At 43.6% G+C, this 27,500-nt stretch overlaps 1 protein-coding gene across 1 annotated transcript in view; it reads left to right on the plus strand.

Annotated features, from left to right (window-relative positions):
* Positions 1-10,629: 10,629 nt before the first annotated feature.
* LOC308318759 (myelin-oligodendrocyte glycoprotein-like) overlaps positions 10,630-27,500 on the plus strand; it is a gene marked incomplete at both ends in the record, with an annotated part of 18,879 nt that continues 2,008 nt past the window's right edge. Inside the window, 2 exons of the mRNA XM_080768388.1 lie at positions 10,630-10,751; positions 19,192-19,355. Coding sequence (XP_080624514.1) covers positions 10,630-10,751; positions 19,192-19,355 — 286 coding nt within the window. The remainder of the gene's footprint in view (positions 10,752-19,191; positions 19,356-27,500) is intronic.

Consider the following 27,500-nt stretch of genomic DNA (forward strand, 5'->3'; position numbering starts at 1 on the left):
TAAAAGTAAAAGTACCCATATCGCAAAATGTAAAAAGAATATTGAAAATAGCCGACATACAAGCTTGTAGATCTGCTATTTTCAAATGGCCGAAATGTATAGGGCTGAAGTGGGTAAGGTTTAATGTTTGTATGTTTTGTATAATAAAAATTTAAATCTACAAAGTAGAATGGTAACTAAAGTTTTCATATAATTAATAGTGAAGTAAAAGTACAATATTTGCCTCTGAGGAGTAGAAGTGAAACAGTAGAAAATTGGAAACAATCCAGCAAAGTAAAGTGATTTTTCCTGTACTAAATCTCACGGTATAATCTAACCTTAAATCAGTTTATATCAATCCCAGGTGCATGCTGTTTCTTTCTACGGCGCTGTAGCTGAACTAGGTACGGGAAGCGCTTGATTTCCTTGCCAACGCTGGCTTCGAACATTCTAAATCCTGTAGACGGATTGTGCCTCTCGCCTACAACAACAACAACAGCGGACTAGAGCTGAGACACCACAGAGCGAGCTAAAAGTGAGCGACTTGCCGTGTCAACGTTGCGAAGTTCGCTCGGGCCGACTCAGGGCCGCTGGGAGTTGCGACCCGATAGGCAGAGTAAATAAACATGTTCTGGCGAGAGCGTTTGCCCCCGACCCGCCACTCAAAGTGGCTACTGGCCAATCACAGCGCGTCCTTGCACAACCCACGTAGGTATTAGTATTCCTACTAGCATGTACCTAGATCTCCTATCTCATACATGGGCAACTGGCGGCCCCCTGCCTTCACTTAATGCGGCCCTCAGGTTAGTATCAGAAAACTATATATTATTGATTTCAGCTAATTACTAGTATTATTAGTATTATTGTCTTTGTTTTTATGTCCAATGTATTTGTATATAGTTCATAAAGTTAACATAACATAACTATAACTAAATCCATCCATCCATCCATCTTCAACCGCTTATCCGATAGTCGGGTCGCGGGGGCAACAGCTCCACCAGAGAGCTCCAGACTTCCCTCTCCAGAGGAACATTAGTGACTTCCTCCTGGGGGGATTCCGAGACGTTCCAAGGCCAGTGAGTCGGTGTATTTCCTCCAACTGCGCTTTGGTCTGCCCCGGGGGGGGGGGGGTCTCCTCCCAGTGGGACGTGCGTCGAGGACCTCCCTATAGGGAGACGCCCGAGAGGCATCCTATAACCAGATGCCCCGAACCACCTCAGCTGACTATATAACTAAATGAATTTGAAATTAAATAAGAATTTTACTTTTCAGGATTCCAATTCAAAAATAGCCGCAAAAATATTTCAGGATTTCAATTCAAACATAGCAAAAAATAGCTGATCTACAAGCTCAAAACGCGGGGCACTATACGACACATTTTGAGCTTGTAGATTGGCTATTTTTGCTACGAGAGTAATATGTAATGTGGCCCTCTCCATCGTCAGAGTTGCCCACCCCTGTATACTATCGTATAGTAATATATTACTACTAGTAAAAGTATATCTACTACAATATGTACCTCCCCAGCAGATCTCCTATCTCATAGTAATCCTCCACGTTCTGGAGCTTAAACACAGACATCCTCCTCGTCTCCTCTCCTCGTCTCCTCTCCTCCTGCTTCTCCTTCACTCCTCGTCGCCGTGACAACGCTGCAATCCTGCACACACACACACACACACACACACACACACACAACGACCAACAACACAAGCAAGAGTGTATTACAACAAAGTAAAGTATTTGTTTCAAAGGAAGGGACTGAACAGAGCCTGCATGATACACGCAACACATCAAACGGCTCGTGTTTATTCAACGCCGACACGATGATTTCTTCTCGTTTACAGCTGCCGTGAATGCGAGTGTGCCATGTGTTAACACTGATAAGCCTGCACGGCAGACACAGGACATTCACAACACTTAGGACATTCTGCAGGTAAGAGTGTGTGTGGGTGTGTGTGTGTGTGTGTGTGCGTGAGTGTGTGCATGTGTCTGTGTAGGGCCATTCAGATGGACAAACAGGGAGGGAGAGAGAGAGAGAGAGAGCTGTGGGGCTGTTGATTCTAAGCAGATGTTGAGAACATCAACATCAGGCTAAAGGATGGAACTGCCGTAGAAAGAGGTTTCTCTGGAAGTATATAGAAAGAATGCACTCTGCAGAGACCAGAGCATGTCTCTCTCTCCTCCACATGCCTTCCCCCTCTGTCTGTGTGAGGTCAGTGTGTGTGTGTGTGTGTGTGTGTGTGTGTGTGTGTGTGTGTGTGTGTGTGTGTGTGGTCAGAGCGGTGGAAGAGAGGAGAGGCAACAAAGGAAGTTAAAAATACTAGATCGTCATGTCCCTCCAATTGGCATTAGTGTGACACGGTGTGTGCGTGCGTGCGTGCGCACATGTCTGATATGTATTACAGCAATATGTCTGAAAAAGAAAACCGATAACAATATCGGCTCATATTATCGGCGTGGACAGCTATAACGTTATACCTGCAGCCCCCTTTTTGTCGTTGACAGATTTTGAGTCGACGTTTGTCAGTCAGCGCTCACGTCTTCACACCATACTCTGTGTGTGGGATATCATCATCGCGTGATACGACGATGTCTTTGGAGTCGTGCGCGTACGAAAAGGCACAGGGCAATGGGGGGGGGGGGGGGGGGGGGAGGAGGGGAGGAGCGATAAAGAATGCCGATGGGTTGATGCTTGTGTCAGCTATGTTTGCACGGGTCAGAGACTGACTGGACACACAAATCATCCCGGGAATTCCAGCGAGCGCAGTGCCTGTCTGAAGTAGTTAAGTAAGAGAGAGGAGAGCTGAGAGCAGTCAGCCAAAGTATAGTAGATCTACAAGCTCATAGTGTGGCACCGAGCTTGTATATAGGTCTGCTATTTTTTTGAAAAATCTTGAAAATCTTTGAATGTATATATTCTTTCACAGCGAATGTTTTAACTCAGATCTTTGCTTCTGGGGGGGGGGTCCCTGGAACAACATATTTTCAGATGGGGGGGGTCGGTGGCCAATTACATATCATTTTTGGGGTCCTTGACATACAATTTACAATTTAGGCATTAGCAGACGCTCTTAATCCAGAGCGATTTACATTAAGCAAGAACAAAAGCATGGGAATACATCACATAAAAGCATTTATCATGAAACATGCGTAAGCTAAGAAAGTAACAGTGGAATATCTATATAATGAAACTATACACTACTATGCTATACATATGTACTATGGCGTGCTATGACTACATTACAATGCAATTCTAGTGCTGTCTACATGCTATAAGTCTGTTTCAAATGCTATCTAAGTCTACAGAAGTGCTATCTGAGGGCGTAGGGTAAGTGCTATGGGCCATGATGGAGTCTGAAAAGGTGGGTTTTTCAGACTACGGCGGAAGATTGGGAGTGATGCTGCAGTTCTGACTGCCATGAAATATTGAGCACCACTGATAGGTATTTCAGAAAACTGTCAGGATTTAGAAGACTTTTTTTTGCAAGACCTCAGGCCTAAATGGGTTAACGTTGGTCCGGAGATCGTTCCAAGCCCCATGCGGGTCCACTCCCAAAGTAAAACAGGCCCAGCTTCTCTGTACACATCGAGGGGGTCACAACACAACATGATCGATTGAGTTGTTCATCGAAAAACAAACTTAAGAGCACATTATAAGAGGGGCTGGTGCTTCCATGCTTGTGGTATAAGGATGACTTCATGAAGTATATACACACCCCCACTGGACATGATGCGAACATAAAGGACAGGATGTTATACTAGGGAATACGACCAACCCGATCTATAACGTCACATTCTTTAAACACAGTTAAGTACGACCAGGGCCCCGATTGCAAACAAGACCGCAACTCCGCCCTCAAGGACTTTATGGTGCTGTTAGAAGTGTTTGACTCCGTTGTTGTTTTTTACATTTCTTATATTCTAATAAACTATTCAATCAGTCAGTCAATCAAAGCAACCTCCGTGAACTTAGCGCCCCGTATGATTGAAAAAACGAACAAAAAAACAACATGAATTGACAATGGTGTCATCCTTGATATTAATATTAGTGATGGATTTGAGCCACTGTATACAATACATTGTGCCTCAAATGCTATGTGATTAAATCGCGCTGGTGTCATTGTTGAGATTTCTCAAGTTGCCGTGTTTATGAGCTGAGGGGAAGCAAGAGAGAGGGGAAGTGACCAAAGCGTTTTGTTGCAACACTGGTGTGTGTGTGTGTGTGTGTGTGTGTGTGTGTGTGCGTGTGTGTGTGCGCGTGTGTTATAAACCACTTAAAAACTACTTGACATCTTGACATCTTCCTATCTTGTACCCACTGCACCAAAATGTCTCGTAAGAAAAAAAATAGCCAATCTACAAGCTTGCAACATGTCGCATTGCGACGCGTCGTGAGCTTGTAGATCTGCTATCTTTGTGTGTTTGCCTGCTGTGACATTGTGGCCCAGAATGGTGACGCTATAGGGGATGTGACACTTTCGTGTCACAATTTTAAATTTTGGTTTTGCATATTTTGGGAGTGACATGCAGGCCCAAAAGCTCAAGGAATAGGGTTTAACCTGCAGGATATCATGCCGTACTTTTTATTTGTGTTTTCTTCTCTATTCATTTGGTCATTAAGGTCCACAGAATGAGAGGCCTATATAGCTGCTCTGCCGGAAAACATCGCTACAAAAAAAAAAGGTTATGGTCATTTTTGTATATACCACACCATAGACAACAATATGAGGGCAACATTTTCCAAATGTCATCATGCTTTAAGTATATAGCATGTGGCAACTCTCTCACACACACACACAACACACACACACCACACACACAACTGTGCTGCAGTCGGCTACGTGTGTTGTCGACATCGACACGATGCGACCGGCTGCCCTCCCTCCCTCTCTCTCTCTCTCTCTCTCTCTCTCTCTCTCTCTCTCTCCTGTGCAGCATCATGTCATAACCAAGGCAGTGTCTATATACGGTATACGTACAGTAGGTACAGGTGGCGTGCCCCTTGGGTGCCTGACACGGGTCATTCCTTCCTCTCTCTCCGACCGCGTTGTCCGCGAGTGACCACAACACCCGGTATAGGCCTCTATGGTCTGTTAGAGGTCAAGGGGTTATAGTTTCCGACGTGGTTCACGTCCACGTGTGACACGATTAAGTGCCATTCTGACCTGAGATCAGATTCATACGAGGTTTCCACTGGACACACACTGGTCTGATGAACCCATTCTGACCTGAGATCAGATTCTAAAAATGTCAGTCGTTCTTCGATTTTCTCAAAATAGCAGACCTACAAGCTCGTAGCGCGCCACTCGGTGGCGCGCTATGAGCTTGTAGATCTGCTATTTTTCAATAGCTAAAGCATAACATGATGCTAACACCAAAACGGGGTTCCCGGTCAGAATGGGTTAAGTGCCATTCTTTAGCATTAGCAGCGTCGGTTAGACATATTTAAAACAGTCCCCTGACAGGCTTCCGAAAACACCGGCGCTCCCCGACATGCGTGGAAGGTTAAATCTATCTATAACCCCCTGGCCGGTTATAAGACTGTATATGAAGCCTCGGAAACCCAGACGTTTTTTATTTCCAGGGAGAGAGGAGAAAAAAAGTCCACTTCAATTCTGCATAGAGTATAGCGCAGACGTCGATCGCTCTCTGCTGATTTCTGATCGTCTGCACCTTTGTTAAATTGACGCGTACACTGAGATCAGATCCATATGAGGTTTCCACTGGACACACACTGGTCTGATGAACCCATTCTGACCTGAGATCAGATTAAAAAAATGTCAGTCGTTCGATTTTTCAAAAATAGCAGACCTACAAGCTCGTAGCGCGCCACTCGGGTGGCGCGCTATGAGCTTGTAGATCTGCTATTTTTCAATAGCTAAAGCATAACATGATGCTGACACCAAAATGGGTTCCCGTTCAGAATGGTGTAAAAGGCGCCCTGACCCCCTGACTGAAAAGATGCCGTTGTTCCATCCAGGGAACCCTCAGAAGCAAAGATTTTAGTTAATAAACGTTTCGCTCTGAAAGAATATATATTCAAAGATTTTCGCCACAATAGCAATAGCAGATCTCTACAAGCTGCTTATAAAACACCAAAAGGGGTTCCCCCTGTCCAGAATGGGTTAACCCCCCCCCGAGCAGCCGCCTCAGTCTCGATGGCCATCTCTCCCTCTCCTCCCCCGCTTCAGATTTCCACAGCTCTCCTCCTCATCATCATCGTCATCCCATACAAGGCACTCATCACAGTCCAGGCCCAGATAAGATAGCCCTTTCCAATCGAGGCATAATATAGTCCATAGGCATGGAGATGTTTGAACTATAAGTCCTCGACGATATACTATCGTCCACCATCGTGCGTCCGGGCGGACGGACGGACGGATGCTGATGTTGGCAAGCGGTTCTGACTCGTCCCGGCGGGTTTCAATGCCCGTTATATACTTTGGACTGTCTGGGCGTTGAGCTTCGAGGCGACCGAGTGTTCCGACCGACCAGTCCTGCGTGTCGTCAGTGAAATCGATATGTTTTGACGTCGTCGGGGTGGGTCGAACGCGAAGGGCAGACACGAAGAGCAATATATAGACACGGAGATTAGAACAAGATAACAATAACAGCACAGACATGCACGCACCAGCGCGAGTACACGCACGCACAGACACACACACACACACACACACACACACACACACACACACACACACGCGCACACATCAAAGGTTTCGTGTTTTATTCAGCACTGACAAATGATTTTCTTCCCGTTTACAGTATACTGTGTGACTGGTGTGTCTGTTTTAACGCGATAAAGTTTTCAGACACGAGGCGTTCACGACACACTTAACAAAGGTTTTTTTTTATCGTATTTCCGTTTCGTCCACATTTCGAAGCCGGTGTTTTGGGTAACTGAATACGTATTTTTTTTAACCAATTTTGGCCTGACGTTGAAATAATAAAAGAATAAGTATTCTGAAAGAATATATATTCAAAGATTTGTGCCGCATTTTCACGATTAAAAAAAAATAGCAGACCTACAAGCTCGTAGATGAGCTTGTAGATCTGCTATTTTTCAATAGCTAAAGTATAACCTAATGCTTATAGTTAAAACACCAAAAGGGGGTTCCCGTTTTAACCGGGTTAAACCGGTGGAAGAAATCGGAAAAGACGCCACCCTCGCGGTCTCCGTGTGTACAACGAATAATAATATACGCATCTTTTCCTGAACCGATGACCATGTGTTGTTTTTGGCAGTAAAGTTCTACCGGTATTTTAGTTTTGGTCGTAGCATCTTGAATATAGTTTCAGTCACATTTTAGTCGCCTGGAATGTTTAAGTGTGTGTGTGTGTGCGTGGCTGTGTGTGTGTGTGTTGTGTGTGTGTGTGTGTGTGTGTGTGTGTGTGTGTGTGTGTGTGTGTGTTGGGGGGAGGAATCTCTCAGACAGAGGGATAGATAGCGAAGAGGGGGAGGGGGATTTTAACCAGATGTTCAGAACTTCAACTGAACTCTAGAACGACAAACGCATTACTTCAAACACATGAACATACAGCGTATTACAATGCATGCATTATACTCTCTCTCTCTCACACACACACACACACACACACACACACACACACACACACACACACACACACACACACACACACACACACGTGGGCTAAAAAATCACACCTGTGTGAACCAAGTGGTGCAAATCCCCCCCCCCCCCCCCCCCCCCCTCTCTCTCTCTCTCTCTCTCTCTCTCTCTCTCTCTCTCTCATTAGAGACACAGCACTACCCCTCTCTCTGTTTCTGGCGCCCCCTTCTGGTATAAATAAGTAACTACTCAGGCTCACGGACACAGGTACACACACACACAGGCAGGTACACGGACAAGCTGGATGTAGAAGTGGTTGCACCACTTAATAAAAATCTACGGGGGAAAAATCCCAATGCATGAAAAAATGCATAAATAAATCCCAATGCATAGACAGTCAGTTCATTACAAAACAACGCATTTTTAGTAAGTGTTAAATATCTTTATATTCTGAGAGCAATCATATATATATATATATAGAGTTAGTTCAGTCTCCTCGAAACAGAACAAAGAGATTCAGGCTGCATGGATACCAATTTCATCCAATCAGGACGGAGAACTCACTCATACAGGAACACAGGATGAATTAGTGATAATTCGAAGTGATGGAGGAGAAAGAAAAGACTAAAAGACTAAATTGGGACATGTTTTTGGTGATCTGGAACCAGAAAACATATGTTCTGTTTGTTAAACCCATTCTGACCTGAGATCAGATTCACACGAGGTTTCCCACTGGACACACACTGGTCTGATTATTAACCCATTCTGACCTGAGATCAGATTCTAAAAAATGTCAGTCGTTCTTCGATTTTTCAAAATTCGGTGATTTGGGTCCTTGACATGAAATATTGAGCGCCACCGATTACAGAAACATAATGTATTTCAGAAAACGTCAGGATTTAGAAGAAGACTTTTTTTTTTCTCCTTCGACGTCAGGCCTAAATGCAGGTCAAGCTACGGATAAGCGGTTGAAGATGACAGACGGACGGTTCGTTCCATCACAAACCGTCGGTGTGGACGGTGCATTACGAATCACAGACGATAACAGATACAGATATACAGAAACTAGTGTACAGTATTACTGTATACCGCGGCTATATAGGCGCACTGCACGTGCAGCGAAAGAACAAGTGCAGCCAGACTTGTTTACAGGAAACGACAGTGGATTATTGTCAGGCTATTATTAGAGATCCTCTTTCTCGTCTAGTTCTCGTCTAGTCTAGAGATTATCGGGGGAGTCCCAGAGGCCGCCCGCAGAACAATATTCTTGTAACAATAGCACGAGGGAGAGAAGACGTGAAGAAAGTATACACGTTGTTAATATACATGTATTCATAGTGTAGTCATAAATATGGCATGTGTACAATTGTAATAATGCACAATATACGCGGTGTTATGAAATTAATAGGTGTGTCACGCGGCGTGCGATGCGAGAGACAGATGCAGAGCATATATAGACTGGGAGATTATGGGCCAGATACAATGGCAGCACGCACACACACACACACACACACACACAAAAGAAGAGACCACTTCACATCACGCAGGCAGAGTTAAAGCCAGACAGTATGTGTGTGTGTGTGTGTGCGTGGGTGCGTGCGTGCGCACGTGCGCGCGCCGGGGTTCTGTTGGAAACTTGAGACAGCACTTGAGGTTTAAAACAAATCGAAAGTTGACTTGGAGTTCATGAATTGCATTTGCAGGCACATCTTCACACAGACTGAAAGGCCGTCTGTCTCTCCATTTTTCATATCAATGCGTTATGTCTGTGTGTGTGTGTGTGTGTGTGTGTGTGTGTGTGTGTGTGTGTGTGTGTTGTTTAAAACAACGAAAGGTATAGAGGGTCATGTGTGAACTACTTTTTGGCCTTGCCAGCCCATGCATACATCCAATGGCAAAGTCAAATCGAGCTTGTAAGGTCTGCTATTTATTTATTTTTATCGTGAAAACGTAGCGCAAATTTGGAATGTATATTCTTTCAGAGCGAACATTTTAACTCAAGTCTTTGCTACTTGGGCGGGGGGGGGGGGGGGTCCCTGGAACAACATATTTTCAGATGGGGGTCGGAGGCCAAATACATTATAATTCTAGGGGTCCTTGACATGAAATAGTTCGAGAACCGCTGACATAATAGAGACAGAGGTTTATCAGAACACTGGTCGTGACATTTTGTAGAATTCTCCTCAGGTCTCTAAAAGACCACCCCGGTTAACTATCACAGTTTGATTCCAAACCAATGAAGTCACAGTTTGAAGTACAGAACAGAGAGAGAGAGAGAGGAGAGAGAGAGAGAGAGAGAGAGAGAGAGAAGAGAGAGAGAGAGAGAGAGAGAGAGAGAGAGAGAGAGAGAGAGAGAGAGAGAGAGAGAGCGCGAACGGGGTCCGATACTGAATGACCTTTAACAGCTGATCTGAGTACAGCATACTTTCACATTTTGAGAGAGAGAGAGAGTCCTGAATCTATACACACCAGTGGTTTTCAATTTCAACCCTTTTCATATGAAGGGCCCATTAATGATTGTGGCATTTGAGCCACAGACCTGCACTCATTCAGTGGCATTTCCAGGAATTACATTTTGGGCAGGCATTGTTGTCCCCCACTCGCACAATCAGCAGCACTAAAGGAAAGGTTTTGAAAGAGATATACCTGCCAGACAGTATAGGATACAAAGGCTGAAAGAAAGGCACGCATCTGTATTCCAATGGGTGATCTACACGCGCAACGGCCAATCCGCGGCCAGTCCACTAATAGATAGATAGATAAGAGTTTTTATTAAAGTGTCCTACATCATAAGATGCCCAGCCCGCACGGGCTTACAAGACACTCACAAAATACTACATATATAATGATACATAATACACAAATAGACAGTTACTCGTGGATACATCGTTCTCCAACGTAACTGCCATGCCTTCTCTGTGAATTTTCCAAAAAACAAAAACGTCATTACTGAACTACCAATCAATTTAACATAAAACACTCAGACATCCAAAACAGATCTGGGTTCTTATCCTGATTTTTTTTTTTCCTCAAATAAAACGTTTCTTAAATCATGGTATTGTGGACAATAGAAAACAACATGAAACTCATCCTCTACAACTCCCAGGTCACACAAAACTACAACTCCCAGGTCACAGAGAGCACACAGTCGCTGCTCCCCAGGAATGCCATGAGTATATCTGCCCACCTCAACTGCCAGAGGTAAAAGCACCAGATCTTAACTGGGCACAGAGGGACCTCTGTCCTCTTTTTAAATTAAAAGCAACATAAGGTTCAGTCATGTCGTCCTCTTTGAATTGAATATAACTTCTTAATTTAGCTTTTTTTTCCACAATGTCCACCCTCCATTTCGGCTGATGTAACATTGACAGTTTATATTTCACAATGAAGGTTATTTAAAAAAATATATGTTTAAGTCAGAAAGTGAGAAAAATGAGGAGACCTCTCTTATCCACGGATGATTACATCTTTTATTCCAATTAAATATAATTTCCGTAAGCCTCTCTTCTGGCAGTTGGGTAAGGCGATTCCATAATCTGATCATTTCACATCTCTGCCTCCCAACCTGTGTCACCTTCATGGCCAACTGAAGGCTCATACATACTCCAGTTTGTGGAGATAGGTTATCACCGTTTTAGGTGATAGCTTATCACCTAAAACGGTGATAAGAGTTGAGGCCATGACATACTCGCGGTGATGTCCTTAAGGATTGACCCCGCCTCCCTGTGGTTTACCCAACTTCTAGAGTCTAGACCAATCAGTGAACGGGGTGATAAAGACTCTGATAGTAAAAACAGAGAGATGGGTCTGTGTCCGCGGTGATAGCTGATCACCACCGCGACTGACGTAATGATGTAGTTTTCTAACCCTTGAAAAACTACAACGCGTTGATAAGATATCACCAAATACATAAGTATGTATGAGCCTTTAGTGTTTAGTGGTATACTTATGCACCCCGAGAAAACACCTCAAAGCCCCACACACCTGCTGCATAAAACAAAATGGAAGAAACCATGGTGTCATAAAGCTTGGCAAATGTAGCAAAACCTAAAATCAGGGGCAAATTTTAATTTGACTTAATATGGCACCTAATGCTCTACCTGCTGAGTCAGCCAATACATTCCTTCCCTCAGAGAAACTCATAAATCCATGAAAAAACAAAACCTAAGTATTTGTATGAGGGGGAATAAGTCAAAGACATTGATCCGAGCATAAAACTATATGGTTACTTCTCAGGTCTTGTTTTTGTCCCAAAACAAAAGATATTTTGGTATCGTTGGAACTTGGATAGAATTTTAGAAAACGACTGGTCTACATAAATCCAGTGGTGTTTTTGGCAGATTTTTACTTATTTAGTTTTAGTCTAATCATAAGATTAGACTAATTGCTTTGATGCCGTCGTAATTACTTTTTTGAGCGGTGCAACCACTCCAAAGAATAGCAATGTCTGTCCGTCCTCACCGGTGTGACTATGAGTACCAGTAGGGGCAAAAGTGGCGCTGTTGTGCCAGAAACAGAGAGAGCGAGATAGTGTTGCACTGTTGCCTGCTAATTACACAGAGAAAGAGAGAGAGAGAGGCAGGTTGAGAGGGGAGTTGCAACACTCAGTTCACACGGGTGTGATTTTTTATTTCACTTGCTGAAAATAGACGATCTACAAGCTCACAATGCATTGCAGAGTGAGCTTGTAGATCGTCTATTTTCAGCATGCAACTAATTGTAAAATGACTTATACTGGATCTCTTGTCCACTAGTCCCTTCCTAACATTTTAGTCTAGTTTTTATCTGTTGTCAATATATTTAGTCTTAGTTTTAGTCATCATAGCTTAGTTTTTATTTAGTTTCCATTTAGTTTTAGTCGGTGGAAAAAGGTAGTCGACGAGCAGTTTTTGTCCTAGTTTTAGTCGACGAAAACAACACTGCACTGTACAGTATAAACTACAGTAAATACAATCTGCTCAAGTGCTGTAGGCTATAGCACTAACTTTTATAGTATACTTTTTACTTGTGTTATGTATTTTCATTTTTGGATACATCTCTGCGACAAACATTGTACATAATCGTCAATTATAATTGACAACTTTACTAATACTTTGATACTTTGCATATTTAGATTACAAAACATATACATTAACTGATACATTTTGATTTATGGTCACATGGGTTAAGCTACCCAGCTGCACAAAATAATTTAAATCAGCCCCACCTTTATTAGTCGCAATATTACTGTAAAGTGATAAATATAAATAATCCTATAGCACTGTAAAATGAGACATTTTGCATTAAAGTCATTTTGTTTGGTAGCATTCTATGAATATATTTTAGACCAAGTCTTGTAGGCTACTTTTAATTAAGTATACACCACATAGGCTACTTGAGTAAAAGTATGTTTCCTCATGTAAAATGTTTACTTATACTCAAACCTACTTGAGGCCGGGTCTTGCATTCATACAGAAAGCAGTTTACTATTTACTGTAGGCTACTTTATTTTGGTCTACTACTCGTTTAAAATGATGTTTTTGCATAATACAGTATGCATTTGTATATTGTTGTTTGGTGAATTGAGTACACACTACACAGGGCAGTGTCAGGACCCCAATGGAAACAATTAATTTGTGCTTTACTGGGTTTATCCTTTTAGCATGTTTTGTATAGCCAGTAAATACTCCCTCTGTGCTTTTTGTTTGCTACATGTTAATAAACTATTCAATCAATCAAAAAAAGGGAAAACGTCTCTTTCTTTTAACAGAGCAAAGAAGGCTATTTCTACATTGTGGTATTGGTAGCCTACTTTTGCTTTTATAAACATCGAAGTATTGCTATTACTTTTCTTCCACGACCACTGATGTTAAACTTCTACAAACCGCGACAAAAAAGCATGCACCTGTGTGTGTGTGTAAGTGTGTTGACTTAACGGTCAACCCCTAACTGCAGATTCACTCACTGGTAACACACACACACACACACACACACACACACACACACACACACACACACATAACCATCGTGAAGTTTTAGAGGACAGACTATATAGGCTGGATATTATAACATCTGTACTCACATCAGCGTGAAGTCCTCATAAAGCTTTGCTGGCTCGTGTCGCTTCAGTCAGTCTGTGGTGTGGTCCATATTATGCACCGTCCCACGCACACACACACACAACTATAACAGCTGCTTCAACAACACGCACTGTGAACTGCTCTGTCTGAGAGGGTGGGGTGCAGCGTGTGTGTGTGTTCACTGTGTTGCCGTTGAGTGTGTGTGTGTGTGGGAGGTGTATTCCTGTCACTGAGTCACTGAGTGAAAGTCTATCGCGTTTGGAATAACTGTTTTACTGTATACTCTGTATTTTTTTTTAAAACAAATATGTCTAAATTATTCAATCAATCAAAGGCCAAACATAAAAGTAGGCTACTCTGAATGGCCAATTAAATTAAGTGTTTTAATCACTTTAAGCTGGTAAAGGTGTGGCTGATTTTAGGCTTAGCCTACTGCTGACTACTATAAACACATTTAAGGCAAGAATAATAGGCCAATTTACAATAACAGACCTACTGTGATGGCGTTTCTTTGTATTTCTGTGTGTGTGTGTGTGTGTGTGTGCGGCTATAGGAAGACAGATTTCGAATTCGATAAGTAGGCTAACCACTTTCAGTGTCACATGCACCTAGAGCTCTCCGCCCACTGCGAGGGGGTTGGGTTGGGGGTCTATTGTCTCTCCCACCCCGCCGTAAAGACCGGTTGGACGGGTTTCATTTCGCCTGCGGACATCACGGTTTCATTTTTTTTATCAGACAGACAAACTCATCCAACAATCAATCATGCAATGACGTATGATAACTGCACACATTTCTGGTAATAAAGTTCATGAATGGTGGCCTATACCATGTGAACTTCACAGCTTTGTGGTCAGTGGTCGAGTGACGGCCCTGTCTGCAGTGTGTGGCCACCAGTGTTGGCAAGTAACTTAAGTAATATACTACTTCCAGTAATATTATTACTTTTTTCCAGTAATATGTAACTTAACTAGTTACTTTCACATTTTGAGTAATAATATTACATTTACTTTTTTCCAAAAGTAATATTATTACTATTTTCACGAGCCTTGGTGGAACTGTGGGTTTGAGTGTTTATTTATAATGGTAGACTGGATAGGGGTCAAGTTGCTTTGCAGACTGCTGATCCGCTCTAGATCTAGACTCTATACAGCGGATACGGAAACGATGCACACTCGTCGGTACGCATGTGTGAAGTATCGGATGCAGAAGGGCGGGCCTTAAACCGTCCGGAACACGGAACAACAACCTAAACTGTTTATTTTTTGTGACCAATGTATATATTTTTTTAAGCAACTATAGCATTTGTTTGCTTTAATAAACAACATAAGTTGTTCAAAGATTGCATTTCATTATCTTTTGCCCAGGTGTGGTTTTCATTTAGACTAATTAATTAATTCATACAGTAAAAGTCTTAGTGTTCATTTAATTCAAATGAGTGTACAAATGGACCCATCATCATGTGTACACTATACAGTACACTTTTTAGAGTTAAATAAACACTGCAGAATAGGGGAGGGGGGACTGCTAATGTTGAAAATGCAAAGTAAGACTTTTGGGGACAAAATATGCAATTACTGGAGGCGAGAGAAAAAAGTAATAAGTAAAGTAATAAGTAACTAGTTACTTTTCTCAGGGAGTAATAAGTAGTGTACCTTTATTACTTTTTTTTAAAGTAATAAGTAATAAGTAGTATATTAGTGTTAAAGTAATATTTTGCCAACACTGGTGGCCACTATAGGCTATACTATAGGAGGCTACTGCTGTTTACATCATGAATTAGCATTTAAACGTACGTGTTCCACTATTCCAAGGGTTTTCGACTTATTGTGAAACCTATAGGGATATGGGCGGCCCTGACTAAAGATTCAGCTTGGGGGCTGTTGTGTTGGAATGGGATCATTATGGCCTATAAGATTACGTGCTTTCGTAACGCATCACTTCATGTCTATACAATAAAGGTAGCTGTTTCTCAATCAAGCGATGGTCCACGGCAAAATAGGCCTGCAGGACCGGTGTGCAGGTCAATTTAAAACGTTTTAAAATATAACTAAAATGCCTTTGTTCAATGTATTAAAATATGTTTAAATGATACAGTATTTCAAAAGGCCATCAAATGTATAAGAAGCTATTTGAATAAATAGCTAACTGAAATTGGCACACACACACACACACACACGCACGCACACACACACACACACACACACACACACACACACACACACACACACACACACACACACACACACACACACACACACATAATTATTTCCTTTTTTTGAGAACCACTATTGGTTATAGCAGACACATATGATAATGGGCACATTTCCAAATAATGACTCAATCAGGCAAGCTGGTAGGCCTACACTTTTAATTGGCTACCCTTCTTGAGATTCTAACTACCTTTTCCCAGTAACATGACTGCATAACAAGTACAACAATGACACACTTTCACCTAACTGTTCCGTGGAAGAAAACAAAAAAAACCTTCACTTTGCTACGTTACTAAATGCATTGTCGGGGACCATCCGTCCATCTTCAACCGCTTATCCATACTCGGGTCGCAGGGGCAACAGCTCCACCAGAGAGAGGTCCAGACTTCAGAACAACATTTATAGTGACGTCCTCCTGGGGGGGGGGGGGATCCCGGGCGTTCCAAGGCCAGTGAGTCGATGTAATCCCTCCATCTCATCCTTGGTCTCATCTGCCCCGGGGGTCTCCTCCCAGTGGGACGTGCCTCGAGGACCTCCCTATATAGGGAGAAGCTCGACTCCTAAGCTGGCTCCTTTCCAGGCTTTCTCTCTCGTGTGACTCAACTTCTCACCCAACTCTAAGGGAGATGCCAGCCGTCGGAGAGAACTCATTTCGGCCACTTGAACTTACAACCTTGTTCTTTCGGTCATGACCCACACTTCATGACCATATAGGTGAGAGTATATAGGAACGAAGATTGCTTGGTAAACAGAGATCTTTGCCTTCTGGCTCAACTCTATTTTCGTCACAACAAACAGTGCAGTACAGTGACTGCAATACCTTCACACGGACCACCAGTGGTCCACAGACTGCACTATTCCATTGGGATCTCTCTCTAGCGAGTGACACGCCTTCCTTGCAACTGCAATGTGCTACAGTAGCATACAAAAGGCTATAGCCTATACCTGCACTTACACATAATATTCCCGTTCATGTTTATTGTTTTGCATGCTTATTTATTGTATTTTTCATCTAGTTTGGCTGATGTTTCTGCACTAAACTGAAACTCTTGTTAAATAAGCTGCCTTGACTTGACTTGCAATAGGCCTATCTATATAGGTCCACAAAGCTAGATGGCATGTTATTGAGAACACACATTGCATTGCTGTTCACCCAATACCCAGTATAGGATACTTATTTTATATCCTAATTATTATTAATCTCTTGTTCCTTCCTGTGAATAAACAGTTTGTGATTAATAGCGTAGGCCTATATATGAGTCAAAGTATAGTAGCATATTCATTTCCACTGCTTAACTAAAACGATAGTTAGCCCAAGTGTATCTGGGAAATGAAAACATTAAGTTAGTCTGGTCTGGTTTTGCAACAAGTGCAGATGAAACGTTATATTTTGTGAAAGGAACTAGGTCAGCTTGTAGATTAATCCTCTACTGCCATCTAGTGTCTGAGCTAGAAAGTACACGTTCAGTTCCTTGGTCAGTGCAAAGGGTCTACTAAGAACTGGAAATATATATACCGTGTTCCTTGTGCACGATGCAGTTTTGTGTATTTGACTTTCTAGGAATTCAATAATGAAAACATAAACCCCAACTTTAACTGGCTCCCCCAAAGTTTCTCAGAGAAGTTGGATCGGAACTAATTGACAGGTATATATACCTTCATGAACACATTGGTGAAGACAGTTATCGGTAAGCATTTATCTTAGGCATAATAAAAGGTACAAAATGTGAATAGCCTATATTGCAATGGCAGCACTGATTTGCATATACCAGCATGCCACAGGTAGCCAACCCATTCTGGGCGGGAACCCCTTTTGGTGTTTTAAGCATTATGTCATACTTTAGCTATTCAAAAATAGCAGATCTAAAGCTAATAGCGCGGCACTCTGTGCAGCGCTACGAGCTTGTAGATCTGCTATTTTTGAGAAATCGTGAAAATGTGGCGCGAATCTTTGAACATATATTCTTTCATAGTTGAGTTTTTAACTCATATCTTTGCTTCCGGGGGAGGGGGTCCCTGGAACAACATATTTTCAGATGAGGGTCGGCGGCCAATTACATATATTTTTGGGGGTCCTTGACATGAAAATATTTGAGAACCAACTGACATGGAAACATATAGGGGTTTTTCAGAAAACTGTCAGAATTTAAAAGGCATTTGTAGAATCGTCCTCAGGTCTAAATAGTTTCATTGTGATCCTTGACCCTCAAATCAGGTCTGGACATCTTATTTATTTAGTGAAGTCAGTGGAATATTGGCGGGGATGTAGTGAAAAAAAAATGATTTGAAACGGTTGCTTCATGGGACATAAAGGACCCACGAAGCGCTTCTTCTTTTCTGGTTGCTGCATGGGACATTTTGACAACTTTCTAACAGAGCTCATCATTTTCAGCACAGTTCTTCCAATCAGGAAACACTGATTAGAAGTATTTTTCCCAGGTGTGCATAACCCCTTCTTCCCACTAGACTTAGTCAGTGACAAATCAACTAATCGTTAGTTCAAGTACTACTAGGCTACAAGGAGAGACAGACAGTAAGCAAGGTGAGAGGGAGACAGTGTGTAGGAGAGACAGACAGTTATAAAGGTGAGAGGGAGACAGTGTGTAGGAGAGACAGACAGTTATAAAGGTGAGAGGGAGACAGTGTGTAGGAGAGACAGACAGTTATAAAGGTGAGAGCTGGAAGACAGTGTAGGAGAGACAGACAGGGTGATGTATATCTCCACATTCATAGACAGGTGTCTCCTCTGTCCTCTGTCCAAAACAGGAAGTGACATCTTCATCCAGGAAACACCAACCTCCCCTTCCAAATGCTTCCACTTTTTACATTGTGTGTGCATGCGTGTGTGCGTGCATGTGTGTGTGTGTGTGTGTGTGTGTGTGTGTGTGTGTGTGTGTGTGTGTGTGTGTGTGTGTGTGTGTGTGTGTGTGTGTGTGTGTGTGTGTGTGTGTGTGTGTGTGTGTGTGCGCGTGTGCGCGTGCGTATAACCACTGTAGCAGGCAGAGGATGTGGTGACACAGTAGTGTGTTGTTTATCTGTGTATTGTGTATCATCCGTTGCCATGGCAGCAACGGAAGCAAACGCCTCTTCACAATGATCATCATTCATCGCTGCTTTTATCTGTAAAACATCAACGTTACGCACATTAAAATAAATAAATCAAGGGCTCTGTTTAAATGTAGGCCTATAGTGCTAAATAACTGGGATTTGGTATACCTACTGCAATGTAGAAATACTCTGTTGCAACTTACAAGTAAAAGTCACGGAATTCAACATTTTAGAGAGACCGGGTGAAAACCGGAATGTAGACGGTATACCCGCGGGAGCAGTATGGGTTGGCGTCCCCCGCCCCAGCCTGTGTCTTCCGTGAAGGGGGGGAAGCCCAAAAAAACCCACGGTGAGGCCTTTTCAAGCGGAGCCCGCAGCACCACCGTTTGCCAATAACCAGGTGGAGCCTGCAGAATCCAACAACTCCCGAATGAAGTGTCTTGCCATGCTGGTGAATCTGGTGCAACAACGCACAGGACCTGGACCTGGTGAGAGCAGGAGTGGGGCCTGGAGAAACGTATGGGAGGAGACTGTGGCTCAGGAGGTAGAGCAGGTCGTCCAATGATCCATGGGGTCGGCGGTTCGAATCCCGGCTCCTCCTCCTGTCTACATGTCGAAGTGCCCTTGGGCAAAGACACTGACTGTCTGAACCCCAAATTGCTCCCGATGTGCTGGTTGGTATACATTGCATGGCTTCCGGCCGCCGCAATCGGTGTATGAATGTGTGTGTGTGAATGGGTGATGCACAATCTATGTAAAGCGCCTTGGATAAAGGCGCTATATATAAATGCACCATTTACCATTTAGGAGGGAGTCAACCCACAGAGCCTATAGTCCTTCCACGCGCCAGACTGTCCTATACTACCTCCCAGAGTCCCAGTCCCGGCAGAGTATAGTTCCGGCGCAACGGGTTGATCGAGGGTAGCTATACTGGGACGTAAGTCGGGACTTGATCACGCCGACTACCCCAAAGGAGTGAAGACTTAATTAGAAAATGTTGTGTTAATTGCAGAGAAAAATGTGAATGTGCGTGTACATTCACCCGTTCACACATACCGTCGAAGATTTCTGAGAAGTGAACATTTAATATCCCCTTATAAAAGTATATTTTCAGTATGTTCGGTCATTGTCCTCCGTGATCTGTGTTCTATGACGATTCTGCCTATAACGGAAGTATATATCCGTCAGACTTTGGGACTGCGACGCTCATCTCAAGACTCCTTCTAGGCCTATAGCTGGGCCCATGATTCACCTTCTATGCAACGCGTTTTGATGGCATATTAAAGGATAACTCTGGGTATAGAAGACAGAGTCAAGCAGTTGAAAATGGGACTGACATTCAAAATTGCAAATGCAGCTCTGCCCTCAGTGCCCATTTACTTGACTGGTTACCTCATAAAGGTGAGCGACTCCCACAGCCACAGCACTAGAGGGAGCATAAATAATGATCTGGTGCCACACCCGCATTTAGAACAAATACGGGTATAAGTTCACTTTCCACAGCACTGCCACTCAGGTGTCGGAATGCCATGTTCCCTCAAAACACGCAAATCACATGCAGGCTTCCATTAAAAACACGTCTGAAAATGCACCTGTCATTGTCAGCTGGTCAAAAAAAGGAGAGATGGGGATTATTTTTTCCCCACCTCCTTAAGGCTCATACATATAGTCTGAATTTTCGGTGGTGAGGTGACCACCGAAACTACAACATGACGTCACGAGCCGCGGTGAAGAGTAAAACCACCGCCACCACCGCTCCAGCTCTTCTCTCTGTTTTTACTCACCCACCGCTCAACGTTATTTCAGATCCGGGTGGTCACCTCACCACCGACAATCCAGACTATGGGCCGATTCATACTCAGCTAAAGTGTGAAAATGTGTGTACAAACTACTGTAAAGAAGTAATTGTACATTTTTATTAACTGTCCTATACGTCAAACTGTGAATATCAGTGCATGGTCAAAGGAACGGCAGTGAAGCGAGACTTTTATGCAGACACTACTGTACTTTAATCATCTGCAATAAAAGCCCTTTGACCTGCTGATATTCACCGTTTGACGTAAGACAGTCAATAAAAATTAACTTACAGTATTCCATTTGTTTTGGCCTCGCGTTACCTTTATGCACCTCACCGAAGCGCTGGACAGACTCTCAATTCATTCATTTATACACAGTATATTCTTTCCTTTTTCTTCTTTCTTTCTCTATTCATTTATGATTTCTTACTTTTAATCAATTAATGCTAAATAGCTCTGTATTCCAATATTCCGGTAACCATTGCCATAGTGTGTTTATTTCAGTAGCAGGGGCCTCCCAGTTTCTCCACTAGGGCTGGGTCTAAGGGGACAGGGGTGTGTTTATTTCAGTAGCAGGGGCCTCCCAGTCTCTCCACTAGGGCTGGGTCTAAGGGGACAGGGGTGTGTTTATTTCAGTAGCAGGGGCCTCCCAGTCTCTCCACTATAGGCTGGGTCTAAAGGGACAGGGGTGTGTTTATTTCAGTAGCAGGGGCCTCCCAGTTTCTCCACTAGGGCTGGGCCTAAGGGGACAGGGGGGTGTTTATTTCAGTAGCAGGGGCCTCCCAGTCTCTCCACTAGGGCTGGGCCTAAGGGGACAGGGGTGTGTTTATTTCAGTAGCAGGGGCCTCCCAGTTTCTCCACTAGGGCTGGGTCTAAGGGGACAGGGGTTATGTTTATTTCAGTAGCAGGGGCCTCCCAGTTTCTCCACTAGGGCTGGGCCTAAGGGGACAGGGGTGTGTTTATTTCAGTAGCAGGGGCCTCCCAGTCTCTCCACTAGGGCTGGGCCTAAGGGGACAGGGGTTATGTTTATTTCAGTAGCAGGGGCCTCCCAGTCTCTCCACTAGGGCTGGGCCTAAGGGGACAGGGGGGTGTTTATTTCAGTAGCAGGGGCCTCCCAGTCTCTCCACTAGGGCTGGGCCTAAGGGGACAGGGGTGTGTTTATTTCAGTAGCAGGGGCCTCCCAGTCTCTCCACCTCCACCAGGGCTGGTTCTGGAGGGGACACAGGGGTGTGCAGACCCCACCCAAATGTGCGGTGCCCACCCAATCAAAAGTTATGGAGAATATTTATTTGTATAGCCAATATAAAACATACCACAACATATCAGTACCATTTATCAGTTCTGATTGGGTGGGCAGCATTTGTAGAGAAATTTAACCCATCTGAACACTGTTTGCCATAAGTGCTGTTAACCGACAGGAAGTGGCGTGCACATAAGACACTAGGTGGTGCTATAGAGCACCTGCCCTTTTGCCCTCTGGACAGCAATGTGCCCTTTTTGAATGTTCGTTTTCTGTTCATTAAATTTTTGTTTTGTACAGCATGTGGCCCATGTGTAATATGTGGTTTTAGCTATTTTAGATTGTAGCAGTGAGCCCAGTGTCTCTGATGTCATGGACACTGGTCTCACTACCTTCCTGGACTACAATTCCCATAATTCTTTGGTGCACTGCTCCTCCTTGTGGATAGGGGGAGAGCTGTCTTACTGAGACAACACGTAGTCCAGGAAGGAAGTGAGCCCAGTGTCCATGACATCAGAGACACTGGGCTCACTGCTACAATCTAAAACATCTAAAACCACATATTACATACATAAAGACCCCCAGGAAAGTGTTCTAAAGCTAATAAACGTCATTATCATATATTTTTTTGCAAAAAGGGTGAAGTGTCCCTTTAAGGCAACCGGTGGTTCCACGCGCTGCACAAGGTGCGCTTTTTTTTTTCTTCACTTGAGCACCTGCCCCTCCAAATGTCTGCATGTGCACGCCACTGCCAACAGGGTGCGGATGGAAATTGGGTTACTATATTGTTCAAAGAAGGAGAAGATAGATAGATAGATAGATAATCTGAAAGTTCGTTGCTCTCCCCAGGTTGGCGGAGGGTGTGTAGAGCCCAGGATCACAGTAGATGATTGACACAGGGGTGAAAAATGGGTTACAAAATCGTGGGATAAAAAATATATTTAAAAAGATAGATAATCTGAGATGATGATAGCATAGTTTTCTATGCATTTCGGGGGATTATTACGCTATGCGGTGCGTGCGGGATGCACCCCCATATAATATTCGTCCTGCCCTGCTACGCTCTACTGGGCAGCATGTTTCGACCCACCCGAGGCGGGCGTCTGTGGCTCAGGAGGTAGAGCAGGTCGTCCGGCCGTTCGAATCCCGGCTCCTCCTCCCGTCTACATGTCGAGCAAGACACTGAACCCCAAATTGCTCCCGGATGTGCAGGTTGGTATACCTTGCATGGCTTCCGCCGCAGTCGGTGTGTGAACGGGTGAATGCAACGCACACAATCTATGTATAGTAAAGCGCCTTGGATAAAGGCGCTATATCAATGCACCATTTACCTGAACACAGTGTTGTTTTTGGCAGCAACTTTTGATTTTAGTTTTAGTCATAGTCTTTTGAATAGTTTTCGACTAAATCTACAGTTGATTTAGTCGACTAAAATGTATTTCGGTGGGCATTGATGCCGTCGTAAGGACTGTTTTTCACTTGCTGAAAATAGCCGATCTACAAGCTCACAACGCGTCGCAGCGCGACGTGTTGTGCGCTTGTAGATCGGCTATTTTCAGCAAATGTATACTGGATCTCTTGTCCACTATAGTCCCTTCCTAACATTTTAGTCTAGTTTGTATTTGTTGACGAAATCGTCAGTATATTTAGTCTTAGTTTTAGTCAGTCATAGCAGAGTTTTCATTTAGTCTCCATTTAGTTTTCTTCAGTGGAAAAAGGTGGTCGACGAACATTTTTCGTCTTAGTTTTAGTCGACGAAAACAACACTGCCTGAACACACACGTTCCGCAAAAGGAGGGCCCGATCGCGGCAGCCAGTCGCTACCGAGGCCTACGCCTTTTGCTAGTGACGTGGGCCGACGGCTGGCAGAACGTGCACAACGGATCTGTTGTGCGCGTTCATGTCTACAATAACTATACCGCAGGCCACGTGAATCATTATCACATTTTATTGCTTTACGACAATGCCGAGTGGAGCCGTGGACTTACAACCATATCAGTCACTTTAGTGACTATATGGTCACTGAAAGACTACATGGAAGTTCATGATTAACTGGGGAAAATAATCCAACATTAATACTTTCACTTGTGAGTTCTGGTTAGCTGTATAGAGGAGTCTGTAATGCGTGAGGATTTGTATGAATTTCCGCTTGGAGTCTTAACGCGTCGTACGCCTAAGCGGCGAAAGGTAAGATGTTATTTTAGCATTTTATTCAAACTTTCATGATGAATATATCTGTCTGCAGAACCACTGTAGGGTTGCCAGGGTTTGCGAGCAGGAAACAGCGGTCGGTACGAACTGTTGGTTACTTTGTAGAAACTATAACCCCTCCGTTGTGAGTACCAGATCTCTGTGGCTGCCAGATGTCTGTGGGGTCCTTCGCGCATGAGACCCACGTCATCACGTATCACGTACGCTCAAAACAGCATCACGTATCACGTACGCTCTAGCCAAACAGATGTCGTTGGTTAGCCAAACAGAGCTAACCTGTTAGCTCTGCCTTGTCTATCTTCTATTTAGCATAATCGTTTCAGGAATTTAACATCACAATGCAACGTTTGGTACTCCGATATCATGTATTATTAGTCAGTTAAATTAACAATGATTTTACAATATAAATTGTGGTCTCAGAGATATAAATGCCATTAAATGGGGCTCCGTAGCCTGTTGCATGTCAAACTGGGGGTGCTTCTTTGAAATTAAACTGGTTGAGAATCACTGCTACAACTGTAAAAATCTTCTCTTATGGGGGTCCCTGCAATATATTTTAAAAATGGGGGTCCGCATGAATGATAAGATCAATGTGGGGGTACTTGGCATGAAAAAGTTTGGGAATCACTGGTCTTGAGAACCATAAATTGGTTATTGCTGGACACTGCCAGAAACTGTGGCTTTCTAAACATAATTGAGCTATAGATAGTCAGTCAGTCTGGTCAAGCTGGTCAGATAGACCTATTTGTTACAGCAGATCTGCTAGCTCACAATGTTGTGATCTTGTAGATCTGCTCATTTCATATAGGCAATGTATGTAGGGTAAAAGGTTAATAATTAGATGTCATACTGTGCAGATTGTAGATTGTACTGCTGATTGGACTGTAGGCCTATTCACATGCAAGTCACTTTAGGCAAAAGTGTCACAAAGCAACAAAAAAAAGCACTGGTGGTAGTACTATATGAGTGATTTGTAGATTTAGAGATGAATTATGGATCTGTCTGTCTGTCTGTCTGTCTGTCTGTCTGTCTGTCTGTCTGTCTGTCTGTCTGTCTGTCTGTCTGTCTGTCTGTCTGTCTGTCTGTCTGTCTGCCTGCCTGCCTGCCTGGGTGTCTGTCTGTCTGTCTGTCTGTTGTCTGCCTGTCTGTCTGTCTGTCTGTCTGTCTGTCTGTCTGTCTGTCTGTCTGTCTGTCTGTCTGTCTGTCTGTCTGTCTGTCTGTCTGTCTGTCTGTCTGCCTGCCTGCCTGGGTGTCTGTCTGTCTGGCTGTCTGGCTGTCTGTCTGTCTGTCTGTCTGTCTGTCTGTCTGTCTGTCTGTCTGTCTGTCTGTCTGTCTGGCTGTCTGGCTGCCTGTCTGCCTGTCTGTCTGTCTGTCTGAAAGTGCCACTACACTCTCCAGTTGGCGGGTCAGCAGTGATTGGCCAAGTGACTCCTCCTCCAGGCTTTCAGCTATAGACGAATCCACAGAGTGACGCCCCGGGCGCATTACACTTATTACACTACACTATTACACGTATTACATTATGCTATTACACTACGCTATTACACCACCACACTTATTACACTACGCTATTACACTACTACACTTATTACACTATGCTATTACACTACACTTATTACACTACGCTATTACACTACTACACTTATTACACTATGCAATTACACTACTACACTTATTACACTATGCTATTACACTACTACACTTATTACACTGTGCTATTACACTTATCATAGTTCATAGTATCATTACACATGTCATAGCAGCATCCACCCACCTGGGAGGTACCAACATGGATCATGAATCGTTCAATAAATGAACGATTAAATAAAAGAAGCAGAAAGTGTGCTACAATGTGCCACAACATAGTGAAAACCTTATTTTTTATTGATGATGTGTTATGCCTCATTCATACTTTGTCACACCACAGCGGCGCATGACGACAATAGCCAACCTACAAGCTCACAACACCTCCATTTGATATGCATTGTGAGTTTGAAGGTCTGTTATTTTTGCGTGCGACAGAATACATTAGGCAATTCTTTTCAACAGAAATTCAAATACATATTTGAGGTGCAGCAGGAGGCACCAGGACTGGAGGTGCAGCAGGAGGAGGACTGAGCTGGTTGAGTGGCAGAAATGGCTGAGAATAGGCCGGGCTTAGCTGGGGAAGAGTAGGGTGTGAATGCACCACCTGAACCGGTGTGCATATGACATGTGTAATGATACTATGAACTATGATAAGTGTAATAGCACAGTGTAATAAGTGTAGTAGTGTAATAGCATAGTGTAATACGTGTAATGCGCCCGGGGCGTCACTCTGTGGATTCGTCTATAGCTGAAAGCCTGGAGGAGGAGTCACTTGGCCAATCACTGCTGACCCGCCAACTGGAGAGTGTAGTGGCACTTTCAGACAGACAGACAGACAGACAGACAGACAGACAGACAGACAGACAGACAGGCAGGCAGACAGACAGACAGACAGACAGACAGACAGGCAGGCAGGCAGGCAGACAGACAGACAGACAGACAGACAGACAGGCAGGCAGGCAGGCAGGCAGACAACAGACAGACAGACAGACAGACAGACAGACAGACAGACAGACACCCAGGCAGGCAGACAGACAGACAGACAGACAGACAGACAGACAGACAGACAGACAGACAGACAGACAGACAGACAGACAGACAGACACCCAGGCAGGCAGGCAGGCAGACAGACAGACAGACAGACAGACAGACAGACAGACAGACAGACAGACAGGCAGACAGACAGACAGACAGACAGACAGACAGACAGACAGACAGACAGACAGACAGATCCATAATTCATCTCTAAATCTACAAATCACTCATATAGTACTACCACCAGTGCTTTTTTTTGTTGCTTTGTGACACTTTTGTCTAAAGTGACTTGCATGTGAATAGGCCTACAGTCCAATCAGCAGTACAATCTACAATCTGCACAGTATGACATCTAATTATTAACCTTTTACCCTACATACATTGCCTATATGAAATGAGCAGATCTACAAGATCACAACATTGTGAGCTAGCAGATCTGCTGTAACAAATAGGTCTATCTGACCAGCTTGACCAGACTGACTGACTATCTATAGCTCAATTATGTTTAGAAAGCCACAGTTTCTGGCAGTGTCCAGCAATAACCAATTTATGGTTCTCAAGACCAGTGATTCCCAAACTTTTTCCCCCACATTGATCTTATCATTCATGCGGACCCCCATTTTTAAAATATATTGCAGGGACCCCCATAAGAGAAGATTTTTACAGTTGTAGCAGTGATTCTCAACCAGTTTAATTTCAAAGCACCCCCAGTTTGACATGCAACAGGCTACGGAGCCCCATTTAATGGCATTTATATCTCTGAG

This window comes from Protomyctophum bolini, assembly GCF_963924005.1.
Source record: "Protomyctophum bolini genome assembly, chromosome: 7".
Classification (NCBI taxonomy): domain Eukaryota; kingdom Metazoa; phylum Chordata; class Actinopteri; order Myctophiformes; family Myctophidae; genus Protomyctophum; species Protomyctophum bolini.